Source organism: Jaculus jaculus, chromosome 3, assembly GCF_020740685.1.
Source record: "Jaculus jaculus isolate mJacJac1 chromosome 3, mJacJac1.mat.Y.cur, whole genome shotgun sequence".
Lineage (NCBI taxonomy): Eukaryota > Metazoa > Chordata > Mammalia > Rodentia > Dipodidae > Jaculus > Jaculus jaculus.
Window position 1 is genome coordinate 52,545,497 of NC_059104.1, and position 17,325 is coordinate 52,562,821.

At 43.6% G+C, this 17,325-nt stretch overlaps 1 protein-coding gene across 1 annotated transcript; it reads left to right on the top strand.

Annotated features, from left to right (window-relative positions):
- The first annotated feature begins 6,733 nt into the window (after positions 1 to 6,733).
- On the top strand, positions 6,734 to 12,298 carry LOC123459554. The gene is given in 1 exon segment (XM_045146495.1): positions 6,734 to 12,298. A coding segment is annotated over 1 exon segment (5,115 nt). The 3' UTR covers positions 11,849 to 12,298.
- The last annotated feature ends 5,027 nt before the right edge of the window (positions 12,299 to 17,325 follow it).

Here is a 17,325-nt window from a genome sequence, read left to right on the forward strand (position 1 = left end):
ATACTTTTTCAGGCCAACAAGAAATCTTCCACTTTTATGACTCATTTTTAGAGAATCTCTGACGATGTTTTAAAATGAAGTCTAAACTACAAATCAAGTGGCATAAATCTTTTTTTAGGTCAAAAAGGCTGACACCCTCACAAAATAATTTCCTTGGTACAATGTATATACCTCTTGGTGATCTGTGAATTCTTTTCTTTAGTTCCTTATGTTCTAAACATTCACAGAGTTGCCTGGTCTAGATACTGAACACTTTAATCAATTTTGTTTTTAAAGATTTATTTTTATTTATTTATTTATTAGAGACAGAGAGAGAGAGGGAGAATGGGCATACTAGGGCCCCTAGCCACTGCAAACTCCAGACACATGCATCACTATGTGCATCTGCTTTACATGGGACCTGGAGAATCAGACATGGGTCCTTAGGCTTTGAAGGCATGCACTTTAAGTGCTAAGCCATCTCTCCAGCCCCACTTTAATCAATCTTTAACATATCTACTAAGAGCACCTTGCTAAGTCCTGGAGTCCCTTTTGCTTTCCCTTCCTTCTCCCCAATAGCACACTCAGATTTGGCAAAAAGCCTGTACGTTCATGATAATTCAGGTGCGTTCTGTATCATCTCCCAGAAGCCTCTTGTGCTGGTATGAATTTAATGTATTTTCCCCATATCCTTAGGGGTTTTGATTTAGCTTCCTACTTAGTCTTAAGCAGGCAGAGCCCTGATGGAGGAGGTATACCACTGAGAGTGGAATTTGAGTCCAGCTCTACTAGGTATGTAGGGAGGCAGCCTGAGCTCAGGCTGTTCATGCTCGCTGATGTTGGATTTTCTCTCTGCTATGGATATATGCTAAAGTGAGCAAGCTTCTTCTGCCACATTGAAGCTTCCCTGGGAAACTGCAAGCCTGAAACAAACCTTACTGCCCACAAACTGCTTCGGGTCAGATGTTTTTCCAGCAATGAAAAAGTAACTGTATCACCTCCCCTACCTTCTGTGCTAGAGATCAGAAACAAATGGAATGTGTGATTGGGACACTATTTCCCTCAGGTATAAGCTTCACACTGTAGTTCTACCTCCAGCTCATTGTTTATCTTTCTGATTTGTCTACTTTGGGTAAGAATCATCTGACTTGGCACAGTGTTGACCATGTGGTAAATATTTAGAAATTATTTTTGATCCAGTGAACAATAAAACAATCAATGAACCATTTTACAACCCTCAAAATAAATTTTTAAACCTATTTATCTTGAGGAAAATGCCATATAGAAATTTACTTTAATAAGGGGAAAAGTAAAGTTCTCTCACAATATCTGCATTCACAATTAACAAATATGAAATGATATCATTCGATTTCAGAGAATTATAGAAGTATATATGTTTTAATGATATTATTTAGATGCTAGCCATGTAAAAATATTAGTTTATTTTATACTTAAGCATGAGTTTTTTTTCATATTATTTGGTTTTAGAAGCACATCAGGGAAAATCAAAATATGCTTTAAAAATCTCTATTATTATAACCTCAATAAATTAATCTATAAATGAAACACATGCTGCTATCAGACAACTGTACTCATTGTTTTATATGAATTATTCTTCAATTTTTAAAAATATTACTTATTTGTTTGAGAGAGCAGAAGGAGAAGAGAGAGAAGAGTACAAGGCATACAAGGGCCTGTAGCCACTGCAAATGAACTCCAGATGCATGTGCCACCTTGTACACGTGGCTTATGTGGATGCTGGGGAGTCAAACCTGGGTCCTTAGGCTTCAAAGGCAGTGCCTTAACTGTTGAGCCATCTTTCCAGCTCCTCCTATTCAATTTTTGAAGCAATTCCTTTTTCTGTTGATTTTGTTGCCTTACTGGTTTGGTTTTCTTTTCTAGGTATCCAGAACTATTATCTCCCTTTCTCTCACTCTTTCTTCTTCTTCTCTTCTTCCTCTCCTCTCTCACATACACACAGAATTTCAGGAAAACAAAACAAAACAAAACTATTTCCTGTGTCTATCTGCTTATTTTTTGTTAACATTGTCTTTCTTATATACAACATTACATCTATTTCTCTCACATGTAGGAATGAATTGCCCTGTATTGGGTGTGAAACTATCTGTTGCTCATATTATTTCTGTCTATGACTGGCCAGATGACCTGAGGAGAATCATTAAAATTTCTGAATCTCAACATTTTTACTGCAAAAAAGGGTTATTGATGATAACCACTGAGATGGCTCAGTGGATAAAGTACTCTCTGCTCAAGGCAAATTACTGGAGTTCAATCCCCAGGCCCTTACATAAAAAGCTGGAAGTAGTGGTGTGCTTCTACATACTCAGTATGCTGACAGCAAGATGGTGAACTCATAGAGAGCACAACAAAGACCAGCATAGCAAGAATCTAGAGAGACAAACCCTTCCTCAAGCAAGGTGAAATGGTGAAGATTGACCTGAAAGTGGTCCCATGATGTCCACAAGCTCTGCGGCATGCACCTGCACGCACATGAATGCACAGGCACACACACATGCACGCACATGCACCACCCCCCACACACACACCTGACAATGATTATGGTGATACCCACACTATGTATTACTTGAAATTGTATGAGGAACTAATTATGTTCATAAATTAGTGTTACATTTCACAACAGTCCTGCTTTATTAACATTAAAACACTAGTGTTTATCGCTTATTAATATGTCTTCAAAAGCTATGCAGCTTATGAGCTGGAAGATACAGAAAGTATTAGTAAAACTCAACTTCTTTATTTCCCAGAAGCACTTTAGACCATAGATAAGGTGTCAGGAGTATATGTCTAAGTATCTACTTTTTTATGGATTTAATTTTATCCAATGTGTCTTAAATGTAAAGGGAAATTTTGATTTTCTCTAGTTCACCTGCATCAAGTAAAAGACTTGCAATCTTGAGGATATGTACCAGCTGTTATGTTTTCTCACTTGGAAGAAAGTGTTCAAGGAAAAGTATGCCTGGGTTTCCAAATGATTATGATTATTCTATGTTTGCTACTCTTTGCACACCGAAAATAGCATGCAAAACAAAAAACAACAAAACAAAACATAATAAAGTTGTCTTTTACTCTGACCAATGAAATGGTACCAAATCTGGAAAGAAATGTTTACCTGAGTTAAATTTCCTTTCTGTTCACTTGATTTTTAGATAATGCAGGTTGTCATCTTTTTTGTCATTGTTGTTTATGATATGCACTGGGCATATTAAGGGTAAAACAGGTCAAGATTATGTGAACAGATGCTTAGCAAAAATAATCTATTAAGTACTGAAGTTATATAGATAATTATAATGCTTCTCCAATCTGTTTTGCAACATACACATACAGTCCTGTGTATATGTGGTAAAAGAAGTATTTTTAGGTTGTTCTTGGGTCCTTTTCTACCAGGTAAGAATCCAATTGAAATGAAAACTATATCAGAGTAATTAAAGCCTACTGTTTACTGTTTATGCAACTACCCAAACTAGTGCTCATTCCTTGCTTGTGACAAGGGTGGGCATCAAATTCTTTATAAATCAACTATATTCCATAAGGCTTCCATTACTGAGCTATCTATCTTCAATTTCTTGGGTGATCTTTAAAATGTGATTGTAAAATAATTAATTTTTTAAAATAATCTATTAGTTTGATTTGAACACTTACTTTCAAATGACTAATTATTGGTCAGACCTGGAAGCTTAGGCGCTTCTTTTTTTAATACATGGATCACCTACTAACTAACAAATTGTTTGGTCTTAATAAGCCATGTTTTTGTTGTATATAAAGGCAGACTATTTCCAGGGAATTAGTTCTGTGCACTCACTATTCTTTTTTTTTTTTTTTTACATCTCTACTGTCAGGAAATTTTCTAATGAGTAGTTTTCCAGTCACACAAATACTAGCACACAGATCAATAAGCATCATGCAATTTGAATATTGACTTCGCCCTTTGAAATGGCCTTAGAAAGTTAGCTCATTGATGTGGGAAAGCTTTAATTGCAGTTGCCATTAGATGAACACCAAATCCAAATGTCAAAAGCTCCTTCGCAATCAGGAAGAGCAATGAAGTTAAAATAGCCATGGTCATCAAAGTGCTGAGTTCAGGAAATTCCAGGAAATCACAAGAATCCTGTGAAAAGCCAAGAGCCATTAGGTCAACATTAGCATACATTGTATGAAGAAAGGGCTGCTTTTATTCACTGTTATGTTCCATTTTTTTAAATGTAAAGATATATTTCAATTAAAGTGCCAAGATGATAATGTCTGAGTACATTTGAATGGCTTCTCTAATATGCAAGATTAAAATCAGTTCACAGAGCTAAGTAGGCAGTTTAAGAATCTAGATTTGAGGCTAGGATGTCAGGGGTGAGGCTATCAAATACATACATAAATCATGAACTTCTGTGTTGGCAGGTTTCATAGCATTGGAGAGCTTAAGTCTGTGATAAAAAGGGGCAAAGGAATAATGGCAAAATTTAAATTGCTGAGGACTGTAATTTTGCATTCAGTGTTTTAGAATGAAGTTGTGAAAATGGTGGAGGGGAAAGAGTTGGGTGATAAAATTTTAACCTTAACTTTGAAAAGCAATTCTCAATCTGAAGATGCACAACTTTTTGTTATAGTTGCTTCTCATGAAGTGGAAGCACAGTAACTATTAATGAAATTATTCTAGCAATCAGAATGATAACTAATACTGACATTATTTACTGGTGTTGTGGTGTCTAAGACCTTTTTCCAAATGTTTATTATATGTTGAGCCATTTAACCATCATAAAACTATCAATAATCAGCTTTATTACTTCCCACATTTAGTGATGAAGAAATTAAGCAAGTGGAGGCTACAAAGCCATGAATTGATGATTGTCTGACATTATCATTATCAGGACATTTCTGGGGTTGGAGAGATGGCTTGGCAGTTGAGCGCTTGCCTGTGAAGGCTAAGGACCTGGGTTCGAGGCTCGATTCTCCAGGACCCATTTAGCCAGATGTACAAGGGGGCACATGCCTCTGGAGTTTGTTTTTGCAGTGGCTGGAGGCCCTGGCGGGCCCATTCTCTCACTTTCTCTCTCTTCCATTCTCTCTCTCTCTCTCTCTTTCTCTCTCTCTGCCTTTCTCTCTGTGTCTGTCACTCTCAAAAAAAAAAAAAATTTAAAAAGACATTTTTCTAAAAATAGAAGAACTTTTATTTATTGCTTAATCACTACTATCAGTGTCTTACTTCAGAGTTACATGAGTAAGATTTTTTTTTTTTTTGCCTTCTATTACCACCTTAAATTCTGAAAATATATTCATTTACTACTTGCCCTAGTCAGCTATATATATATATATATTTTTTTGGTGTGCATGTATGATATGTGTGTTGTGTTGTATGTGAGGTGTGTGTATGTGTATGGACAGATGTGTGCGCATGGAAGCACATGCATTGAGCAGTAAGAGGAGGCTTCTCAACTTCTGACGTTAGCACTTTAGCTCTTATACCTTATTTCTCTAATAGAACCTGCAGCTCAATGTTTTTCAGTTAGACTGGCTGGCAGTCTGAGTGATCTTCCTGTCTCTCCCCCTCTCAATGCTGGGGATACAGTCATGTGTGGTTCCTGGGATCCCGGGCTACGGTTTTCCAGAGATGTGCAAGCAACTTGCAGAGCGGGGATTTGAACAACCATTAATGCAACAAAAGAACCACTTTCCGGAGGTAGTCTCAGTGAACAGCCCGGTTCTTTTTCAGGGAAACTGTTGAAAGGATAAAAGTTGCCCTGTTTTCTAGTTGCTCCGCTAACCTGCCTTTTTAAGCTTCTGTAATAAGGCTTGCTTGCTGCTGCATTGAACCGCAGAACTGCCATTTTACAACCGCCTCCATTTTGTAAAAAGCATACCATGAGGAACCTGACCTTTTGTGCGCCTTATACAATGCCTAAATTCCAGGGACTCGAGCTGAACAAACAACTCCTAGTTCCTCACTAAGATAACTCCCCACCTGGACACAACCAATCAACGGTCAACACATATCTGAAGCCCCCAGACTCAAGCCCGCCCCGTGGGCCCCACCCAATCAAAGGGACCCACGGCTGGAAAGCCCCTATGAATATGTATACCTATGGTTTTAGCCTTTATAAGCTGACCAAACCCGTTGCTAGGGGCTCTCCACCCCCTCCTGCGAGAGGAATCTGTGTTGAGCCCCGATGCATCGGATTCAATAAACCTCGTGCGGTTTGCATTGAGAGCGTCCTGCGTGAGTGTTCTTGGGGTCCCGTAGACCGCCCTGAGCGGGGATCCCTCCGGGGAACCCCACATTTGGCGAGCCAGCCAGGAGACTCTACAGGACCCCAGACCTCATCTAGGACCCCTCAGAGGTAAGAGGCGCCTCCTGTCTTTGTCTTGTCCGTGTATGTCTGTACTCTTATATCTGTCCTCTGGAAAAATTCTCGATTTCAGCCGGTTTCAGTATCTGGATGCCTTCCCTTTGGGTGCTCTGAGTCGGGGCTGACGGGCCCGGGGACCAACACCCAGCAATCTGGAGGACGCTCCTGATTGCCCCCAGGAGACAGGTTTTTCTGTCTCCTATCTGAAGAACTCGGATCGAGTTCGCCTCTGTCGGGAAGCATCATCTGGGTCCCGCTCGCCGCCATCTGCTTCAGTTTTGTTTTTACTCGAGCAGCGAGCGGGCCGCCTTTGTCTCTTTGTTCTCGGTGTTCTCCAGATCCTTTTGTTCTCCTATCTCTTTTATTTCTCTTCCAACATGGGACAGACTATCTCAACCCCTTTGGACTTGACTTTAGCTCACTGGACTGACGTTAAGAGCCGAGCTCATAGTTTATCTGTTGAAATAAAGAAAGGAAAATGGCAAACTCTATGTGAGGGAGAATGGACTATGTTTAATGTTGGATGGCCCCGAGGAGGGACCTTCAACCCAGATCTTATCCAGGCTGTTAAACGGATCATCTTGCAGGAGCCCGGAGGCCACCCCGACCAGATGCCTTACATTTTTACTTGGCAGGATCTTGTCCAAGACCCGCCTTCCTGGTTGAAGCCCTGGATTCCTCCCCAACCCACTAACAGTAGCCCCTCGGGGGATTCAAAAGTTCTCGTTGCAGGACCCCCCCGGAAGGAAAAGAAGATTTACCCGGACATTCAGACGGAGCTCCTTCTGGATTCACCACCTCCTTACCCGCCAACCCACACCCCCACAGCTCCTCTTCCTGCCCCCTCACAAGAAGGGATACAGGGGGGCCCAGCCACGGGGACCCGGAGTAGACGAGCTCTGTCTCCTGATACTACCATTGCCCTACCACTTAGGGCCATAGGACCCCCACCCCCTTTAGGACCAGGAGATGACCCAACTCAGAGACCTCTACCACCCCTACAATATTGGCCTTTCTCCTCTGCAGACCTTTATAATTGGAAGGCCAACCACCCTCCCTTCTCGGAGGACCCCTCAAAATTAACTGCACTCATGGAATCCCTAGTTTTCTCCCACCAGCCCACATGGGACGATTGCCAGCAGCTACTCCAGACCCTCTTCACGACTGAGGAGAGAGAACGTATCCTGCTGGAGGCCAGAAAGAACGTCCCTGGTGACGACGGGCGCCCAACCCAACTCCAGAACGTTATAGATGACGGGTTCCCCCTGATCAGACCCAACTGGGACTTCAACACCCCTGACGGTAGGGAGCATCTCCGAATCTATCGCCAGGCTCTGGTGGCTGGTCTCCGCGGGGCTGCAAGACGCCCTACCAATTTGGCCAAGGTAAGGGAAGTCATTCAGGGACCTAATGAGGTCCCCTCTTTGTTCCTTGAGCGCCTCATGGAGGCCTATCGTAGATATACGCCCTTTGACCCTATGGCAGAGGAACAAAGGGTTTCAGTACTGATGTATTTTGTAGATCAGTCGGCGCCAGATATTAGAAAAAAATTACAAAGACTCGATGGGTTAAGCCGTTATACTCTGTCAGATTTAGTCAGGGAAGCAGAAAAGGTTTATAATAAAAGAGAAACTGAAGAAGAAAAAGAGGAGAGAAGGGCAAAAGCGCAGGAAGAAAGGGACTATAAACGTGATAAGAGACATGAGAAAAACATGACTCGAATTCTGGCCGCCGTAATCCAGGATAGAAAAGACACAGGAAGACCTAGGGATACTAGGCAGAAGCAAAACCTGGGCAACAGGCGCCAATTAGAAAAGGACCAATGTGCCTATTGCAAAGAAAAGGGACACTGGATTAAAGACTGCCCCAAAAAGAAACCAAAAGAGGTTCTGACCCTAGAAGATGATGAATGAGGGGGACGGGGCTCGGATCCCCTCCCCGAGCCTAGGGTAACTTTGAAGGTGGAGGGGAAACCCATCCGGTTCCTAGTGGACACTGGTGCCCAACATTCGGTCCTACTGAAACCAGAAGGACCCCTTTCTAACAAGAAATCGTGGGTGCTCGGGGCTACTGGAAATCAACAATTTTCATGGACTACCCGAAGAACGGTGGACCTAGGCGTGGGCCGGGTATCCCACTCGTTCCTCGTGATTCCAGGCTGCCCCGCTCCCTTATTAGGGCGAGACTTATTAACAAAAATAGGAGCCCAAATTACCTTCACGAAGAAGGGCCCCCAAGTAACTGACCAACATGGGGAAATTATCCATGTTTTAACTATGAAACTAGAAGATGAACATAGGCTGTTTGAAAGGCCTCAGACCAATGCAGACATTAGCAAATGGCTCACCAAAGTCCCGGGAGCATGGGCCGAGACTGCCGGGATGGGATTGGCCACCCATCAACCGCCAATAATTGTTAATCTAAAGGCTTCTGCAACACCTGTCTCGGTACGTCAATACCCCATGAGTCAGGAGGCCAGAGAAGGAATAAAACCTCACATAATGAGGCTCTTAGAATTAGGAGTCCTAAAAAGGTGCCAATCTCCCTGGAATACCCCTTTGCTACCAGTGCGCAAGCCAAATACCAATGACTATCGCCCAGTTCAGGACTTAAGGGAGGTTAATAAGAGGGTTGAAGACCTACACCCAACTGTGCCTAACCCCTATAACCTCCTGAGTTCACTACCTCCGGACCGAGACTGGTACACAGTTCTGGACCTAAAAGATGCTTTTTTCTGTCTGCCACTGCATGAAAAAAGTCAACCTATCTTTGCCTTTGAATGGAAGGACCCAGACTCCGGAATCTCCGGACAGCTGACTTGGACTAGGTTGCCTCAAGGATTCAAAAATTCACCCACCATCTTTGACGAGGCACTTCACCAGGACCTGGCCTCCTTCCGAACCTCAAACCCCCAGGTAACTCTCCTCCAATACGTTGACGACTTACTCCTTGCGGCTGGAACCCAAACTGAATGTGAACAGGGAACAAAGGCACTATTAGAGGAACTGGCCCGCCTGGGTTACCGCGCCTCGGCGAAGAAAGCCCAACTCTGCAAAAGGCAAGTAACCTACTTGGGGTATTCCCTGAAAGGAGGGCGGAGATGGCTAACGGAAGCACGTAAACAGGCTGTGGAACAGATCCCAGTGCCTGCAAATGCCAAACAAGTACGGGAATTCCTGGGATCTGCAGGATTTTGTAGACTGTGGATACCGGGGTTCGCCGCCCTGGCAGCCCCCCTTTACCCCTTGACCAAGACGTCTGCAGCTTTCCAATGGGGAGAGGAACAACAACAGGCTTTTGACGACATCAAGCGTGCCCTCTTAAAGGCACCCGCTCTCTCCCTTCCCGACACCTCCAAGCCATTCTACTTGTATATACATGAGCAGAAAGGCATTGCAAAAGGGGTACTGACCCAGAAACTAGGGCCCTGGCGAAAGCCAGTGGCCTATTTATCAAAAAAATTGGATCCTGTGGCCGCTGGGTGGCCCCCTTGCCTTAAGATTATTGCCGCTGTGGCTTTACTTTTGAAGGATGCTGATAAATTAACTCTGGGGCAGACTGTCACAGTCATTGCATCCCATGCACTGGAGAGTGTCATCCGCCAGCCTCCAGACCGATGGCTCTCAAACGCCCGAGTCACCCACTACCAGAGTCTCCTCCTTAACTCGGATAGAGTCAAGTTTGCACCCCCCACTCAACTGAATCCGGCTACCCTCTGGCCAGACCCCGACTCCACAGTAATCCACAGCTGTGGGGACATCTTGGCTGAGGCTACCGGAACGAGACCTGATCTGACGGACCAGCCACTACCGGATGCCAAGGTAACCTGGTTCACTGATGGCAGTAGTTACCTCCTTGAAGGTAAGCGGATGGCGGGGGCGGCAATTGTGGACGGAGACAGGGTGATTTGGGCCATCAGACTGCCTGAAGGGACTTCAGCCCAGAAGGCCGAACTAATTGCATTAACCCAGGCCCTAAATATGGCAGAAGGAAAAAAAGCTACCATATATACGGACAGCCGGTATGCTTTTGCAACTGCACATGTACATGGTGCCATATACCAACAGAGAGGATTATTAACCTCTGCCGGAAAAGAAATTAAAAACAAACAAGAAATTTTAGATTTACTCGATGCCCTGCATCGGCCGGCCAAGCTGGCCATAGTCCATTGTCCGGGGCACCAGAAAGGAAACTCTCTAGTGGCAAGAGGAAACAGGATGGCTGATGTAGAGGCCAAAAAGGCTGCTCAAGGAGCGTATCTGCTCCCCTTAGTTGAAAAAGAAACTGGCCCCCCAGAGTTACAGCCTTCAGAATATACTGAACAGGACCTAAAAGATATGACTAGGATACAAAAGAAATTTAATAAGGACACCCAAAGATGGGAGACAGAAGAAGGAAAACATATCCTACCTAGACAACAAGCAGAATCCACTCTGCAACAGCTACATAGGCTAACTCATTTTGGAGCTAGAAAATTAATAGAAACCTTCAAAAAGACTGACTGCCACATAATAGGACTCAAAGAAATGGCTGAGAAACTGGTAAAACAATGCATCCCATGTCAAAAAGTAAATGCCCAGACCTCCCAGACGGACCCTGGAAAGAGACTTCGCGGAGATCGACCAGGCTTATATTGGGAGACTGATTTCACTGAGCTGAAACCTGCTCGCTACGGGAATAAATATCTTCTAGTTTTTATAGACACATTCTCTGGATGGGTGGAAGCCTATCCCACTAAGAAAGAGACTGCCACAATGGTAACCAAAAAACTTTTAGAAGAAATCATCCCCAGATATGGGGTACCTCAGGTAATAGGCTCAGACAACGGTCCTGCCTTTGTTGCCCAGGTAAGTCAGGAGGTGGCCAGAACTTTGGGGATCAATTGGAAATTACATTGTGCTTATAGACCCCAGAGCTCAGGACAGGTAGAAAGAATGAATAGAACATTAAAAGAGACCATAACTAAATTGTCCTTAGAGACTGGCTGTACAGATTGGGTGATGCTCCTTCCGTGGGCCCTCTTCCGAGTTCGCAACACCCCTTACAAGTTTAACCTAACTCCTTTTGAGATTTTATTTGGTGTCCCAACCCCACTTAATAAGTTGTTAATGCAGAACCCAGATATAATTTCTTCCTCTGATCTGAACCACAGGCTCCAGGCGCTATATATCCTCCAAAAGGACTTATGGCCAAAACTGAAGGAGAGCTATCTGCCTGCTAAGGACCCAGCCCCGCATTCATACCAGCCGGGGGACTCAGTCTACGTGAGGCGACACCGACCCTCAAACCTTGAACCTCGTTGGAAAGGGCCCTTCACGGTACTCCTGACGACACCCACCGCCGTGAAGGTAGACGGGATAGCTGTCTGGATCCACGCATCCCACGTGAAACCAGCTCCATCACCTGACCCCCGCTGGCAGCTGACAAAGACTGATAACCCCCTTAAACTGCGTCTTCGCCGTGTCTCTGTCAGCCGCGATGAAGTTTCTTAAGGTTTGGACATTGTTAATTATATTGTTGCCTTGTTCTCTATCCTCTTCACCCTATCAACTTTACAATTATACCTGGCAAATCATTAACCAAGCAGGAGATGTAGCTAACTCCACATCTCAACTATCAACGTCTACTCCCTGGCCCCCTCTCGAGGTAGACCTGTGTGCCCTTGCACTAGGAGCCGACCCACAGTGGGGCACCCCCGACCATTTTTGGCCACAAAACAAGCCTATAAATACTGGAAATCGATACCTTCCCCAGTATGGGTGTGGCAACACGGTTGACAGAACCCTTCTCAATACGGCCCCAATTTATGTCTGCCCCGGACCCTCCCATAGACCAAGAACATCAAATTACTGCGGTTATTATAACGATTATTTCTGTGCCTCCTGGGGATGTGAAACTACTGGAGATGGGCCCTGGCGCCCCTACTCTTCATGGGACTATATTACAATGAAAAGAAAAAGCCCCATAGCAGAAAAAGACTTAGCCCACCACGTCGTAGGGGGACAACTTATAGTACTTCCCCAGGAGAGATGTAATAACTGGTGTAACCCCATCCTGATATCTTTTACAGAAAAAGGAAAAAGGGTAAAATGGGAAAATAATAGAGGACTTGAGTGGGGCCTTCGCTTATACGTGTCAGGGAAGGACATCGGCCTAACTTTTAAGATTAAGCTAACCAAGACTCTCCCAGATTCCCAAAAAGCCAGTATAGGCCCCAACCCTGTACTCCATAACCCACAATCCCCAGCTCAACCTGAACCACCCCAGCAATCACTCCCCTCTACTTCCCCAACTGCAGCTGCCTCCACCTTTTTCAGACCCACAGTTCCCCCAAGGTCCCCTTCCTCTGCCGATCTCATCCTAACTCTGATCAATTCCTCTATTCAGGTCTTTAATTCTATCAACCACGCTCTGGGGGAATGTTGGATTTGTTACTCTTCCAGCCCCCCCTTCTATGAAGGACTAGCCGCCTCAGGAAAAGTAACGTTTACCAATGAGACCTCTGGCCTACGGTGGAGGCCCCCACCTGGCACTCAAGGACTCACTATGAGTTTTGTCTCTGGAGCAGGACTCTGTCTGGTAGGCCCTCATATGTTGCCCCCTACCTCCCTCCAAGAGATCTGTAATCAGACTCTCACCATAGATTCCAAAAGTTACACATATGCTTCGGCCCCCTCGGACGCCTACCTCGCCTGCTCCACAGGGTTAACTACCTATATAGAAATAACAACTTTCCTAGATAAAAAGGACTATTGTGTGCTTATTAACTTGCTGCCCAGGCTTACTATAAGAAACTCTGATGATTTTCAAAGAATCTGGAATCCTGACCTCTCTGCCCCCTCTAGGAATAAGAGAGAGCCCATAACCACTCTTACATTAGCCTTAATAACGGGGTTGGGTGTGGCAGGAGCAGGCACTGGCATAGCTTCCCTTGTCACCTCTAACCAACAATACGCTCAGCTTAGCTTAGCAATAGACAAAGATCTACAAGAGTTACAGTCAGGAATGCAGAACCTAAAGGACTCGGTTTCTTCACTTTCAGAGGTTGTATTACAAAATAGAAGGGGCCTAGATTTGTTATTTTTACAGCAGGGGGGACTCTGTGCAGCCCTAAGAGAAGAGTGCTGCTTCTATGCAGACAAGACTGGATTAGTAGAAAACAGCTTGCAGAAAGTACGAGAAAGCCTAGAACAACGTAAACGAGAGAGACAACAGAACCAGTCTTGGTATGAATCTTGGTTCACCAGGTCCCCCTGGATGACTACTTTGATCTCCACCTTGCTAGGGCCACTTATCATCTTAATTCTCCTCTTCACCTTTGGTCCATGCATAATAAATAGATTAGTTACCTTTATTAGAGAAAGGATCAGCACTGTCCAAGTCATGATACTTAAACAACAGTACCAGTCTCTTGCAGAAACTGAAATTCCATGATTGGAATTATGACAAAGAAAAGGGGGAAATGAAAGGATAAAAGTTGCCCTGTTTTCTAGTTGCTCCGCTAACCTGCCTTTTTAAGCTTCTGTAATAAGGCTTGCTTGCTGCTGCATTGAACCGCAGAACTGCCATTTTACAACCGCCTCCATTTTGTAAAAAGCATACCATGAGGAACCTGACCTTTTGTGCGCCTTATACAATGCCTAAATTCCAGGGACTCGAGCTGAACAAACAACTCCTAGTTCCTCACTAAGATAACTCCCCACCTGGACACAACCAATCAACGGTCAACACATATCTGAAGCCCCCAGACTCAAGCCCGCCCCGTGGGCCCCACCCAATCAAAGGGACCCACGGCTGGAAAGCCCCTATGAATATGTATACCTATGGTTTTAGCCTTTATAAGCTGACCAAACCCGTTGCTAGGGGCTCTCCACCCCCTCCTGCGAGAGGAATCTGTGTTGAGCCCCGATGCATCGGATTCAATAAACCTCGTGCGGTTTGCATTGAGAGCGTCCTGCGTGAGTGTTCTTGGGGTCCCGTAGACCGCCCTGAGCGGGGATCCCTCCGGGGAACCCCACACTGTGAAACAGCAGGAAGACACCTGGGTCTTAAGGGGATTAGATGTACTAGGTTGCTTGCTGATGTCTAATCAGCACATGGGGACATGCATTCCAGCAGGAAACAATGATGGGGCAGAGGAGTGAATGTTATGGGTAATGGGGATGGGCTGTGCAAAGATTTCTGGCTGATATCATGTAAGGAGTTTCCTAGGCAACTGGTCAAAGGTCACAGGGCTATGAGAGAAGTCTAAGTCTTATCAGATGTAGAGGGAAGGAGTGGCCTTATCTGGGGGTTCAGGCCTAATGTGACACCCCCCAATTCCTGCTGGTTTCCAACTGAGGTTCTGGGGCTCAGGCTGCTACAACCTGTCCATAGCCTGATAACATATGTCTGCTTTAACCCAGGACCCTGTCTGCAGGACAGCCATGCCTGGCTTTGTACTTGGGATCTGGGGAGTAAACTGAAGTCCTAATGCTTGAATAGCAAGAGCTCTTACCCATTGCATCTCCCTGATTCACTTTTTAATTTTGCTACATTAATTAGAATTTTTCCCCTGGTGATTATTCATTTATAAAAATAATAAGGATATTTAACCCCTCTCTTTTATGAAGCTGATTGTCAAATTCAAAGAATTCATGTGGGCTTTTCTTACATATTGATTCTTTTGTGTACAGGAAGAAAGATGGACTCTTATCCTCGATAATACAGAAGAATAAATACATGCTACATATGAGCCATCAATGAAACTGGAATATGCATTCAATACAAGCTAATGGAACTTCATAAGCATGGAAGAAAATGTTGCAATTTCCCTAGCAATTAAAAAGTGTCTATGTCAAAGTCTGATAATGTTATATACTTCCCAGGGTAGCAAGCCGTACTTAATGTGGGGTCCTTACATTTATACTGAGGCTCACTGAGTTTGGAGCACAACATCACAGCCTGGACCTATTACCAGCTCCCAAACAGCAATGCTCAGGAAAGCAATTCCCTTCTTTTGTGGCCATAGTTTATACTAACCACTAATTGCTAATATTTGTCATTTCACGTCTTATCGATTGGTTGATCTTTGTTGCTTATTAAGATAGGAGTTGCCAAATATTTGCCAATACACTCAGGTATTGAAAGTGAAAAAGAAATTCCCTTGGAAAATTGCAGTAAAGAGTGGCTCACAATTATAAAACTGGGTCTCATTATCAGAAAAGTGGGTCTGTGATTTCCAGCAACTTTGTTCTATGCTGTGTTGTTTCTGTTAGGCTTTTGTATGCCATATTTTTCAGCTCTCTGTGACATCAGTGGCCAACCTAACCTTTTTGTCACTTTTCACTCAGAGTGTCTATTCGCCGTTCAGCTGGGGTGCACTGTGGAGGCACTGCTCCAGTGTTGCGCCCCTCAGCAAGCGTTCATAGGCCTCCACCCTGTGTGTCAGGTGCTCTAACATTTTGATTTTTTTAAAGTCAGATTTGGTTGGTCCTAGATTTCTTTAGTTATGCTGTGGAAATAAAGGGGATTATGTTACCTTTTTATGAGAAATCCTTTCATCAGTGGGTTCTGAATTAATCATTGTATGGTGCTATCTCAGGAACTTCTTGCTGCTTGGACAAAATACCTCAGTTTAAAGGAGGCAGGGTATATGTCAGCTTACAGTTTCAGAGAGAGGAAGAGTCCTTCAGAGCAGGGTAGACACGGCTGCAGTAGTTTGAGTTGTTTGGTTTACAATGAGGAAGCAGAGAATGATGAATTTTGGTACTCAACCAGCTCTCTCCTTTTTATATCATACAGGACCCTTGTCCATGAACTAGCAACACCCACAGTTAAAATGGGTCTTCCTATCTCAGTTAATTTAATCAATGTAATCCATCATGGGTGATTCTAGGTCCTGTGAAATTGACAGTCAGATTGACCACTATAGGTACTAATGCTCTTTTTGTCTCTTCGCTCCTGGAAGTACAGAAGGATAGCTCCAAGGTGGAGACCCTGCTCAAGTTTGAGTACACTCATTTCTGCAGGAGCCCATCATGTTTAATCCTGGCATATCCCAGGTTTCTGTTTTCTTCAATCAACACAAAAGTTCCAGTTCTTCTAAGTGATTCCTTATCACCTGAGTCCTTTCTTCATTGTATTCTGTGTGTCCTATCATTTTTCTTAGGACCCAACCCCCTCTCCCATCTTAGTTCATCAAATACTTTTACTGTTTCTAGAATGTATGTGGGTTTGTTTGCCAGACATACCACAACAAAGGATCAAAAACTACATGGATTAAAGATAAAAAGAGATTTTTTTGTTTTTCTTTCAGGCATATAAACCTGACGGCTGAGATCAAGTTATTCTTGGGGCTAATATCTTCTGAAATCTCTCTCCTTAGCTTGTAGATAACTATCTTCCTGCTCTCTTTATATGGTCTACTGTGTAACCTGGGTCCATACTTCCTTTACTTAAGAGACCACTGTAGGATCTTACTTAGGGGTTTCATCTTAACTTGATTAAATTTAAAAACTTATTTTCAAATACAATTGCATTCTAAGGTACTCAGGATCAGGACTTCAGCATCTGTATTTTGGGGAACAAGGGTCAGTCCATTCACTTATACACACAAGTTATTCTCTAACTCTTTTAGCTTTTTATAACATTCAAATAAAGTCTTGTTCTAGTCACTGCTTCCTCCCATGTATTTTCTTCCTAGATAGTAACACTGCTATGATACATATCTGTATGACTCTACCAGCTGCCTTCAGTGATCATATGTTAGATCTTCTTATCATCCAAAACTAAAATTTTCATACTGCAATCTTGTTTGGTATATGTTTTGATAACCAAAGCTAGAAGCTACATTCCCTCTCTCACCAAACCAGATCATCCATTACTCATTACCACAATACCCAATTGTTTATATGTGTCATCTCTCTTTTTTTTAAAAAAATATTTATTTATTTTTATTTATTTGAGAAAGAATGAGAGAGAGAGGAAC